The sequence below is a fragment of the Ambystoma mexicanum genome, chromosome 3p (genome assembly GCF_040938575.1).
Source record: "Ambystoma mexicanum isolate Mex_15411 chromosome 3p, UKY_AmexF1_1, whole genome shotgun sequence".
NCBI classification, from domain to species: Eukaryota; Metazoa; Chordata; class Amphibia; order Caudata; family Ambystomatidae; genus Ambystoma; species Ambystoma mexicanum.
The window spans coordinates 446,130,986-446,144,178 of NC_090925.1; the positions used below are offsets into that span (position 1 = coordinate 446,130,986).

The 13,193-nt window shown below is 44.9% G+C and overlaps 1 protein-coding gene across 1 annotated transcript in view; it reads left to right on the plus strand.

Annotated features, from left to right (window-relative positions):
- LOC138579912 (formin-I-like) overlaps positions 1-13,193 on the plus strand; it is a 1,210,893-nt gene that overhangs the window by 472,212 nt on the left and 725,488 nt on the right. The window contains exon 6 of the mRNA XM_069650137.1: positions 4,270-4,446. Within this exon, the coding sequence (XP_069506238.1) occupies positions 4,270-4,446 (177 nt within the window). The remainder of the gene's footprint in view (positions 1-4,269; positions 4,447-13,193) is intronic.

Sequence of the window (13,193 nt, forward strand, 5' to 3'; positions counted from 1 at the left end):
CTTTTGATGTTAACATATGTTAACATTTGTTGCCACCCTAGGCCTTGTGTTTCTGAGGCTGTTGTTTGTAAACTGTCAGCCTCACTTAGAACCCCCTTGGCTTCGACGCAGACAAAGTTCAGATCCCTGCATAAAATAAACCAGGCGTTGTGTGTCTATCAGGTCAGCCATTTGATCAAGATAAGCCCTACATTTAATGCAGGCCGGGTTTCAATAGAGGTTGACCAGTACTAGTGTCTGCATCTTCTTCATCTTGTCAACAGTTAGATTGCCCACCACTGTCTGAATATATGGGTTGGGTGAGATAGATTCAATATGATCAGGTAATCTTTTATTGCGATCAATAGGCCTGATGATGGCCTACCTTTGTGTCCTTTAATTGCTGGATTTAAGTGGACTTTGTATCTGTCTAGTATAGGGTCCTACATTAACCAAGTCTCTTGGTGAAATATGATATCATGGTCCCCCAGGGATGGATCCCCAACAGAGAATAAATGAATGAAGCCCCTTGTTTTCCAGCTCGCCAAGGTCAACAAGGCCTTCTCTGCCCCGTGTTGACGTTATGGCATGTTGTTTTTTATTAGCTACAAGACTCACCAGCCATTTCCAGTTGTTGTCCAACCCCTTGAAAACTCCTGTCTTGTTTCCACTTGTTCAATTCGCTCCCCTCAAGGTGCCCCTAGGAGCCTCAGATCGCCTGGGCACTCGGTGAGTGGAATTTTTATCTCTGTAAGCTTGAGTTCTCTGGCTTCGTCTGTTTGAATGGCGTCACGCGCTTCTTGGTCCTGGCGATATCGATCTAGAATTCCTTCTTCCTGACCAAGGAGTTCTTCTGTTGTTATCACCCTCGTGTTTCTTGCTTCGCGTGTAGTTCCTAGGTGATCTTTGATTCGAGATCGCCAATATGGGATGTCTCTGTGGTGGGTTGAATTCAAACAAATCAAATCCCAGTGGCCTCAAACAACTAACTTCTTCTATCAACAGCTGGCTGATCAGGGGTGTTTATGGATAAAGGGCCACTCAGTCTCTTCAAAGTTTGTCAAAGAATTCTACATTTACCAGATTGTTCGAAGTAAGAAGTCTCAAACTTGCCACAATATGGAACAATCGTACCACGTTGGCTCTATTCAATATCAGGCCATCTTCCACTGGTTCCATTTGTTCAAACAGCAATCCGTCTTGGCATGCTGGAAGTCACTGCTTAGATGACACCTCCTGCGGTCTTCTTTCATTATAGGATTTCCTCACCTTCGACTCTCTCCCATATCTCCCATCCTCTCTAAATTCCTTTACTTGTGGGAGCTTAAGTGGGGAGACCAGGTGAGAGTTGATGGTGCGGCGGGGAGGGATGTCATTGATACAGGCCCAGGCCTCATAATTTCCCTTAAGGCTGCTCTGCTACCTTGCTCATCTTTGGCACATTACCACAGACCGTAGATGATTTCAACTTTTGCTCCTGTAATTTTACAGACTGCTGAGGCTGTGCTGTTGCTGGTGTTAACACTGTCCCTTGCAGTAAGTCCTGTCGGATAGATTTTTCTTTCCTTGACTCTTCACTCCTATTTGTTCTGTCATTCAGGACCAACGGGACACTTAATTGCTTGCCAATGGTTGGCTCCTCTGAAACAACCGTTAACACTTCCTTGTTCCAGCTGATGCAGGGATTCGTCCTCATCATCAAATAAGTTTATTCTGAATAAAAATATCCATAAACCACATTATAACAAACAAAGGAGAACAAAAATGTATATATATATATATATATATATATATATATATATTACATGGCCACGGTAGTGGCCATGTAGTTATGGTTAAGTTGCTGTTTCCATAGGAAGAGCACTTTTCGGGCGGCTTATAACTTCGCTCTCCCTGGACGTATTCTCACCAAACTTTGCAAAAAAAAAGTATATGGGTCACTCTGAAATTTTTTGCAAAGGTTGGTGAGTTTTCGTCCAGGGGGGGCAAAGTTATAGGGGGGGTCCCAAACTTTTTTTTTTCCCATAGACTGAATGGGAAAAAACTTTGCGCACGGCCACAGGCCAAACTGCTGGACGGATTTACACCAAATGTGCGGCAGGAGCGGGGGCTTGGTCCCGAAAGTGTGCTTTTGCAAATTTGGTGTAAATGCGTCCAGTAGTTTTTTTGAAAATGACCAAAATGTAAGGCAAAAAAATTAGTGATATCTCCGTTCAGATTGGTGTAAATCTGTCCAGCGGTTTGGGCTGTAGGCGTGCACAAAGTTTTTTCCCATTATGTCTATGGGAAAACACAAATGTTTTGGGACCCCCCCCTATAACTTTGCCTCCCCTGGACCAAACCTTTGCAAAACAAATTCAGAGTGGGCCATATACTTTTTTTGCAAAGTTTGGTGAGGATTCGTTCAGAGGGAGCGAAGTTATAAGCCACCCAAAAAATGCTCTTCCTATGGAAACACCAACTTAACCATACCTACATGGACGCTACCGCGTCAATGTAATATATGTATATATATATATATAGTCTATATAGTATAATAGGTGGGGTTAACATGGCCGTTAACATCCCACTGCCTGAGCCTGGGAAGGCCCAAGGAAGTTCGCCTGCTCCTCAGGAACACCAGGTAGGCTATGGAGCTGTCGTTGCCCCCACAGGTAGCACTTATCTCTTACCGCTTAACAACTAACTTTAGCATTCAGCTGATGAATCCGAAGTTCAATGTAGGCTTGCAAAATATATACTACTCCCCCTACTCCCTCTATGCATTTAGGTGTTCACACTAGGGCACAGAGTGCCTAAGGTACAGAAATTCTTAGTGAAAGGGCACATTTGAAGTCAGTTCAAAGACAGTTAAACATCACTGTGAATGTGTGAATGTGATTACCTCATTGCAATGAAGATTGGAACAAACCCATGAAAGATAATGCTCCAGTGAGTTTTAGATTATGGTTAATGATAATCAGAATATAAATGAGCTTGCAGGCCAACAGAAACACCATGATCCTAGGAGGCCAAGACTGGCTGGACTGCCGGAGTGCGGCTCTCTCTGTCAGGTTAATTCTGCTTTGCTCCTTGAATGAGCCAGCCAATAAAGAGAGGAATGCATGTATGGTGCTTTCAGGATGCAAACCTCACCAACATGTCAGCAGGACCATCAGCTGGCGGGAATGCCCCTTCGCAACCAGCCTCACTCTGAAGTCAATGAAATGAATACCAAAGAATTTGTAAATAACGTCAGGTGTAGTGCCAAGGAGAAAAACAATGATATTTGCTCAAAGACTGTTTCTCAAATCTGTTCACTTATGATAGGTCCTGGGATGTTAGGAACCCATCCTTGATTGCCACTATGGTACTTCTGCTTTGACTATGCACTTTCATAAATTGTAGAACATGCTATTGTTGTTATAAAGGACCTGGTGTGTGCTCTATAGAACCTCACAAATAAATATTTAAAACAAAAAATCGAACTTTTGATGAATACAGAGCTGGGACTGGTAATAACGCACTGTCTATCGTTTTGTATAAGACATGGGAATAGGGTAGGTCTCTCATTAATTCCTCATCTGCTACCAACACTTGTATGTCTATGTACTAACTAACAGACGGGGAAACAATTATTTTGCACCCCTAGAGGCCAACCTAAGTTCTTCAGTCATTTCCATTTCAAACTAACAAGCAAATGAGAATTCAAATATTTTGTATGGATTCAACATTTTGTATTCCACAGAATGATGAGCAGAACAACATCATCCTTTACAAGAACTGACTGTACTCTTTCATTTTATGAGACACTGGGCCTCATTCCGAGTATGGTGACGCCATGACTACCTCCCATACCGATACCGACTCCGGCCTGGTTCAATGGGGATTTACCGGTGTAGTCCGACCTTTGCAGGACCGTTAAGTCCCAATTGAAAAATCCATTCCCCATTCCCATTTGAGCCCCCATAGGGCTCAATGGGAATGGGGAAGTAGCTAATAACGGTACCGCAATTTGCGGTACCGTTATTAGCTCTGAAGTCCCTTAGCGGGTCCCGTCCATAACGCCTAGTAAAGCCAGGCGTTGAAGGAGGGACCAGCTAAGGGACCTCGTAGTAGGGCTGTGAGGGATTACCAGCACCGGTCTCCTTAACGGTGCCTGTTATCCCTTACCGCCCTACTCGGAATGAGGCCCTCTATCTGAAATGAACTTCAATAAAAGCAGTTATGGTTTTTAAGATCATGCATGCAATTGACATATTAAATGTAATCTGTACTAAACACATGTTTGTCTGGTTCATTATCTCCAAGGTATTTGGCGAAATTAAGGGAGGAAGAGTTGGTTTTATATTTTCTTGGCCATAAAGAAGAGAAGGTGAAATCTGTGCCAGCAGAAGAAGTTATCCAGTTGACCAATGGCATTGTGAGCAACACTTCCCACAATGGATTACCCTCATTCACCCTTCAAGCCAAGGGCAAGAGTTATGCGTAAGTGGTACTTGCAATATGTAATTCAACAAGTGAGCAATTTGCTTTCAAATTTTTTACACTGAATATGGCAGTCTGCTGAAATATGGAAATATTATACAGTGTTTCGTCATAGCTTTCAGATTATCTTTGGAACCTATTTGCAGACTCAGATACTCAGTGATGGAAATGTACTTTTTTTACTGGGGGATCCCACCTTGCACAGGACTATGGAGGAGTGAGGTTCTTCGCGTTGCCGGGCATGTTGGGTTTGGTCAACCCTATAAACATTTGCCCCTCAGAAGATTAATCGTGAACAGCTGTAAAATAGACGAATTTCGTATAATGTTGTGAGCAAAGCACAAAGTGTGCACACCTTTTAAACCTCAAAGAATACACATCAGTATGTCATGTACAGTGCAAAATTGGCATGGGCTTTCAGGGTATTCCTGCTCAGATCCTCATACAGTCTTGTGGGGAAGTGTCTTGCCTCTCAAGCTAGTGACTCGGGTTCAAACCCTGTTCCTGGAGTGCACTGCGGCATTCGAAAATAAATGTAAAGCGCATACGGGAGTGTACACGGATTCTTTAGGATTTTCGACTGGATCACATATAAGGGGAAACATTTTTGCCATATCCCAGATCTGAGAAGATCCGGCCCAATGACAGCACTGCATTTACTTAGGCAATTCACAGTGAATCATCAAATAAGCACAGAGTATTGAATTTATTCACCAGCAAAATGGAAAAGTGATCCAGCACCTATATGGCCACCTTGCTTCCACACAACCTTATTGAAACCAGCAATTATTACAGAAGGACGAACCTAACACCCAGCATGCAGAAGAGACATTTATTTTAATGTACTCATTCATTCATTGTTTTTATTTTGAATGACAATGGCCATCATTAAAACACCGGCGGTTACCAATGGCGCTATTAGCACCATGGTTGCTGCCGGTATTGTAACGAGTCCACCATGGTGCAATGGGGAATTACCACCCCATTCCAAGGTTGGCGGGGCGGTAATTCCCCATGCACCATTGGCCCTTCCTCATTCCCATTTTTGCCTCATAGGGCTCAATGGGAATAGGGAAGGCGGTAATTATGGTACCGCAAATTGCGGTACCGTAATTACCTTCAAGGTCCCTTTGCGGGTCCCTACTTTAACGGCTGGTCCAGACCAGCGGTTAAGGTCGGGAGCCGCAAAGGGACCTCTTAATTAGGCGCTAAGGGGTTAACTGCGCCACAGCCTTTTACGGCGTCATTAACCCCTTAGCGCCAGGGTCGTAATGAGGCCCAATGACTTAATAAAACAATAGGTTAAGACTTCACAAAAATGCATTCTGATATACAAATAGACATGCAATGAGTACATATAGTATACAATAAAAATAACCACACACCAACAACAAAAAAACCATTGCAGGTGTTTTACAATGTTAATTAGTATTATCCATGCTTGCTTTACAAATGTCGCTACAGGCGAACGTATATATCATTAGACTTTGAAATGGAAAAGATTCATTGTTCTTGGCAGGAATTAATGCGGCTATATCACAACACTGGTATAAGCCGCTGCCAACGTGGATTCTCATGCAAAGGACAACATAGCCTAAACTGCATTACATTCTCTAATCAAGTAATGCCTTTCGGGCACATCATTGAACCCCCGCACGTCTTTTGGCTGGTAATATCACGAGAGATAGTATATCTAATTGCAATTCAGTAATAAGTACCCTCTTTAAGCCTGAATGTAGTTCTTTGGGTGTCTTGGATACAGGAACTGCATCATCCACAAACAAAACAGCCCCAATATATCCCCATCCACCAATGGATCTTCCACCTCTATATTCCACCTCTGCCAGACTATGCACCTTTTCCAAATTCTGCACCTTGAACAAACTCGGTCTGCATTGCACTTCACCCCCATTAATTCCCCCATTTTGGCTCCATAACATTATAATGACGCTTTTAAGGTTGCAGGGATTCGAAAGGTATTGTTTTCTCTCTATTAATTCAATCCTGTCATCTTCTATTTTATGTTAGTTGAAAGAGTGTTTTCAGATCTCTGCTGCCCAGGATATGAAAAAGGCAGTGCACTAGAGGTAATTGTTACGGCTAATTTTCTACTTTTGGTTAGGTTCGACAACAATCTTTTAGAGGAAGCGATACAAACATTAACTGCCTGCCAACTGGACACAAGTGGAGCAGGTTGGAACGAGGAATTTTAGTTTCAATGCAAATATCACCTAGGCTGGTCTGTAATAATAACACAACATAATTACATTTCTATATCCGGTCTTGTCAAAAGTTTAAATATGAAATATATGCAAGTGGTACAGGCACATTTTATGCAAATGATGAATAAAAATAACTCAACCCCCTTCTCATGGTTACAACTCTGGTGTTAGCAGGGGCCAAAATAGAGATAAGGAAAGTTACCTGGTGCAGCCAATGTACCTCCAATCCAATGGGCTAGAAAGCCATTAAAATATGGCAACATCTTAAGTGAAGTTTGTAAACCTTGGTTGGGCATAAATACCTCATTAGAGTAGAGACAGTTGGAGAAAGTTCTTGGAATCTGTGGCTGTGCATTCTCACAGTAGAGTAATGGATAAGGGAGACCGTGAACATTCATGTATTGGAAGCAACAGCATTCCTCGAAGCTGCACAATACAGGCACCGATTATAACAAATGAAATGGTACATACTCGTTACATCATTGCTGTTTGTGAAATTGCTCAACATACCCAACTCCCCTATAGTAAAACTGAGCAATGGATTGGGCATTCCAGCACAATATTACCTTTGTGGGTATGGTTTATGATATGGGTCTTGCCAGCATTCGTTTAAGGAAATATAAAATGTTGGTTAACTCTGAAGAGTTGGTAGAACTTGTGAAAAAACCTGAAGGTGTCTCACCCGCTAGTCCCCAGAGATCTGTCATCCAGGTGGCCAGGACACTGTCATCGCTATTGGATCCATTTCCTGGGGGTGGACCAGTGGGGGAGGATCACCTGAATGGGGGGCTTTCAGGGAGTGGAAGTGGGACACTGACGGGCGAGACGCAGTACCCCTTTCCCTGTAACACCTTTTCCCCATCCTACTCTGTAGGGTATTTAGATGCTCTACCCTCCCCCTTTTCAAACATTAACACTTTCTTACATCATGACTGACAACAGACTAACACCAGAGCTGTTTACCTGACATTTCCCTACACAAGGGTCAGTCACAGTCAGGCAATTGACAATAATCACTCACACCTGACGGCCCTTTAGCTTCCCCACCGGGATAAAAGGTAAAGCAAAAGAGCACAATACAAACAAGGCCAAACGCACAAGGCAGTAGCTATTCCAGACCAGCAGGTAAAATGGAGAGGAAAGATGGGTAGACCTGAAAGGACGACAATGAGGGAAGTGCCCTTGCCCTTTTCAACTCAGACCCGCAAAGCCTCTGTGAAAGGAATCATAAGACCGGGATTTACAGCTGGCGTGTGGTGTAGCAGATATCAACGGTGCACAGTTGTCTCCCGCATTGATAAAGCAGGGGGGAAGGCACGCTTCCTAGCGTGGTACCGTCCTTGACTCCAGAAGCAAGACAAGCCAATGGGTTCAGCACAGCCAGTGAGTCGGAGAAAGCTGATAGCAAACCGAACTGTGTTGAGCCTAAGGTTGCAATTGGCAACATTATATGAACGCAAGGAACTTGTGGACAAAGAATGTCTGTGTTTTTGAACTTTTGGGGAAAGCCCAGAGAAGGGCCAGCTACAGTGTGATCAGGTGCAGCAGGAGTGCTCATTCGAAGGACTCTGGCTGGCCCCCCTCTTTTCTGTGTTGAAACTGCAAGTACCAGAAGGCCCTAGGAGAGGGAGACTTGAGGTGTCAGAGTGATCCTACAAGGGTTATGTCAAATCCCCTGTACAATCGAAAGTCTTTGACCCATTGCCAAGAGAAAGCTAGGGGAAGGGAACCCCGGCTTTCTGATAAAATGAAGCAAATCATGAACTATGTTAGAAACTCATGAACTGTGTTAAAGATGGCAATGTGAACCGGATTGAGGGACACCAAGGCAAAAGCTATGAGTAGTGAATCCTGCACTGTGATAAAGCAAAGTGAACTGTGAAATTGGCAACTGTGAACCCGGTTGAGGAATGCCTGCAAATCGGGGTGAAGTATGATACACCGAGAACATTGTGTTGATATTAAGAGTGAAAGGCCGTAGTGAACTCGACGGAGGGAGAACTACGTTGTAATATGGATCCGAGTCCTGCAAAGGGCGATCCAAGGGGCGAAGAGAAACCGCCCAACAGCAAGAACACAGACAGAACTTTTGTTTGGTTGTTGTTTTGGTCCAGTAGGCCGTCTAAGGCAAGAGAATTTCCAGAAAAGAGACTTGGCCCCTGATGGTCCTGGTATCATTGAATGCAACTGTGAACCTCGTGCTGGCGAGGCCCAAGAGTGTGCTGTGATCAGGAGTCCAGCAATGTCCTGTGCTTAAAACGTGGGGCAGGGAGACCCCAGCCATACCATCCAGACTTATCATTTTGTGAACACTTTTTTCTTTTCTGGAGAACATTACCCCACACTATTTTGTACCTTAGCGGTAAGGATTGACAATACGTTTTTCTTAGTATAGGACCTTTTATTTGACAAGACACCACTAGGGCTGCCTTATTATTATTTGATGGCCTTAGCTTGCTCCCATCTTAGATTTAGGTATAGATTAGGCATTTTTCTCAACCATTTCTAGTTAAATAAACACCTTTGAGCTGTGATCAAGTGTGTCTGTCTTTACTATTGCACATTTTGAAATGTGTGGGTACAGATAAAGATGTCCTGCTGTCGTTTGAAGTATTGTTTCACAGTAAAAGTCCTACCTTGTATTTAAAGTTTAATTGATGTAAAGATTACTTATACACATCATAGGTATGTGTAGTGTGACATACTTGGAATTTGGTTCTCCTGGTAGTACTGAGTGTGCAGCACCATGTCATCAAAGATACATGATATGCCCAGCAGGGATGTCAGTGTCTGCTTAGCACTGAGCAGCTTCTGTAAAGATGGCTGACAGATATCTTTACAGGACAGCTTTACAGCTGTGAAACTGTGTGTACCTCTGCACACAATGTTTGCTCTCACCTTTCTATGATGCACTTGTGTATTCAGATTTACTCTTCACCATTTTAACTTCTCTATGATCTATTTTATGCTTGCACATTTTGGGTGGCCACAGACCTCTGAAATGTGTGGCCGGTAAGGGAAATTAGTGCTTGCTTCTGAACAGCATGTTAGTGCTACCTGTAGGAACTATGTGGTTGACCTCAGCATAGACATGTGTTTAACCTTGTAAAATGATGTATCATTTTTTACTTTTACGTCTCTGAAGGGAAAACCCTCATATTTGCAATGGTTTAAGAAATGCATGCAGGTATTTCAATAAAATACAGCGCCTCCTGTATTTGTCGGAGGTTTCCAGGCTGCTTTTCCAGAAGGAGCCGCACCCATCTACAACAACCATTAATGAAAAAACACGTGTTCGTGTGGATTAGATAGAGCCATTTTTAGAGAAGTCATCTCTGCTCTTTGAAGTGGGCACAGCCCCGAGGAGAGTGAAGGCCAGTGTGAAACCCTGTGAAGGAGGAGTTCGGGTGAGCACGCACATGTGAGTAGACTCTTGTAAGTGATGGCCCCGGTGGCCTCTTGCTTTCCATAACCCATTACCTTGTTTTCCCAAAGTCCTGGGAAGCCATGACTCTGTCCTTGTTGGGTAACTCCTGTGGGTGGGACCTGGGTGAATAGAGTGTGTGACGAATATGTATTCTGTGTTGTGGGTGTCTAGTATCTGGTGGTTGACACAATGACTGAGACAACCCTGCCCGAAACCGGTATGAATGCAGCTTGGAGTGTTGAATGGCTTGGTACTTGTCCCAATACACATAACTTGTTGTGAGAGTCTGGAGAGAAGTGAATGGCCTGAATACCTCATGTGCCTGATTGGCTGAATGCCTGCATGAATGCCGTAGTCGTGATTGGATGCTTGACCCAGCAGAATGAATGGGAGATCAACAGCATTTCTGGGGACCTCTCACTGCTAGGAATCGTGTTCCGAAGCTGAAGTCCACTACGACGAGTAACTGGAGTAACTGACCCTTGACCTTGAAACCCCCCGCTGGACGAGAAGGAGTGCTGTGGCTCTCCCTCGCAATCTGAAGGCTGCTGTGTTCCCAAGGACTGACCCAGAGAGGACCTGGTAAGGCGTCCTCTTCCCGAGCTAGGAGGGACCATCGTGCACAGCTGATCTTTGCCAACGCTTCCTGGAAGACAGACCTTCGACAGGCTGCCGACCCGATACGGGGACTGCTGCGGAACTCCAAGGAGAAGCACTCGGACTGTTGTCCGCCACTGTCGATGACTGCCGTCGCCGACCAGAGCCGCCGTGCTCTCGTTTGCCTAAGAACTTCTATTGATCATTGGACGCTCCCGTCTGCATTGTCACCCGCTTGTCTCCCGCTGGAGAAGGCCCGACCGTTGACGCGCCAAGGAGCATCCACCGGTGGGTTTCCCGCCACCTAAGGACCACAGAGACGCTCACGACTCAACGACCTTGCTGGGCCACAGTTCTTCATCATCTCTTTGCGGTCCAGAACTATAGTCACCGAGGTGCCCCGCACGCCTCTTCCTTGCAGGACTCCAACACTCTGTCGTCGACGAGCACTGCTAGGAACGAAGTTGCCACTTCCCTGCCATAGTTCACCCTGTTCACCATCGGACGTTCCACGACCCGTGACTCCTGCCTTAAAGGGAGGGCACTCAAGAAGGGCCATTGATTCCCCGACACCGAACGCCAAGTTCCCTGACACCTCTCGACGATCCGTGGCTCCCGCCTGAAAGGGAGGCACTCAAGAAGGATTGTTTGACGCATCGTCAGAGAACTCTACTCCACCAGGTACATTGGGGGGTAAAACCTTGATAGGAAGAAGTGAGACTATTGAACATATGGACTGGGCTTGTGCTATATATCTTTTATTTACAGGTTGCCCAGGTTGGGGGATCTCCACACAGAACTGTGCCTAGCAGTATGGGTCAGCATTCTGCCTATTGTTTCAACCATCTTACGTTCCTACCTTTCTCTAATGCTGGTTTCCGCGTTATTAATCTGTGTGACATTTTAACCGTACAGTTGATGCACTTTAATGAGATTCGATAACATTAGTAGTACCACTTTAGAATTGTATATATTTATCATTATTGACTTCCAAGTACAAAGTGTGTTATTGTGATCGTGTACATACCTTTGAATATTAATTATATAAAGACTGTGTTTTCAGTAATACAGTGTGTGGACATTCCTTTGTGGGGGTTCGGGGACTACACTGTACTTAAGAACCAGCCTGCATCACCTCCTGAGACTAGGCCTTGATTGCTCGTCCATTGCTACCTTATAGAGAATCTTGGTTGGGGTCTTCTGTGCCTCTCCTCTACCATATAGAGAGCAGAAGTACAGAGACCCCCTACCAGTCTTTACAAACACCAATAGAGTATATGTATAAGGCCCGGCCACTGTATCGTGACAGGGTGGAAAAATACCATAAGCCGTGCATCACAGAGACAGGAAGAGGGGGGATGTCCTGCTGGTGGCCAGATTAGCACTCCCCCGATTAGAGTGTCTTGGAACACATGGCCACATTTTTAGTAGCTAAGTATAAGGGGAAACAGCTAGAGAAGAGAAAATAAATTCTAGACATCTTGCAAATGTCTGAGGAAACAGAGGACCAAGGGGACAGAGCGGGGGCACAGATACAGAGAGATGGAAAGTGCTGGAGCTGAGAAGGAGAGGGTGGGGTGTCAACAGAGCACAGGGGCTTATATCCCTTGACAGCGTGTCCTGCAGATAGGTACACAAATCAAACCTATGTTCCAATTGTGATATGGACCCCTTCAGCACCAGTACCACAACAGGCTACAGCTTACCCAACCGCATACGCACACTCGCCTTAACTATCAGCATCCGTGGGTTTCAGGTCAAGGGAGTTCGAAGATAGGTTGGCAGAGTTGCTAGCAGAACTGAACAGGATACAGGCATCCTCAAGAGAAGTGAGTTATGTAGGGGTATCGGAAAAAGGATTGGGAGAATGGAGAACAGGGGAGATGCTGCTAAGGATGGATACTGAAGGAATAAGAAGTGTATGTGTTGAGAAGGAAGGAAGCAAGGGTGAGTGGACAGTCCTTAGACAGGAGAATACAGTGTTTGGAAATGATGAGAGGGCGGATGACACATGACACATTTGATGAGTGACAGGGTAAAGAAAAAGGAAGGGGTGACGAGGCAGCTGAGAGTACCCCCCAAGGAGAAGGCCTATGTGAGGGGGCAGGTTGAGGAATAGGGCTGGTCGGATGGCATTGGTAAAGCAAAGGGAAGTCATGGGATGTTGGGCAGAGATGCAGATGCCCCTCATACATAATGGGGCAAGGAGGACACAGTATGTGCCCTGGACCCAGATGGATACAATCAACTTAATTAAGGCTCTCCCACAGCTCACAGCAGCCGCGAGTAAGTGGATATATGAGTTTGAAAAGCAAACAGTAGGGGTGTCCCTGGCAATAGGCAAAATCAATAGCTTGATGGTTGCTTTAATTGGGGACCAGGCCAGGGATATGTCGGTAAAAACTGAGTATCTGGGAATAACCCTGGGGGACAATACACATAACGGAGCATCCTTTAACAGAATTAGAGCACAGATGTGGGATACACTACAAAGGGCTTTC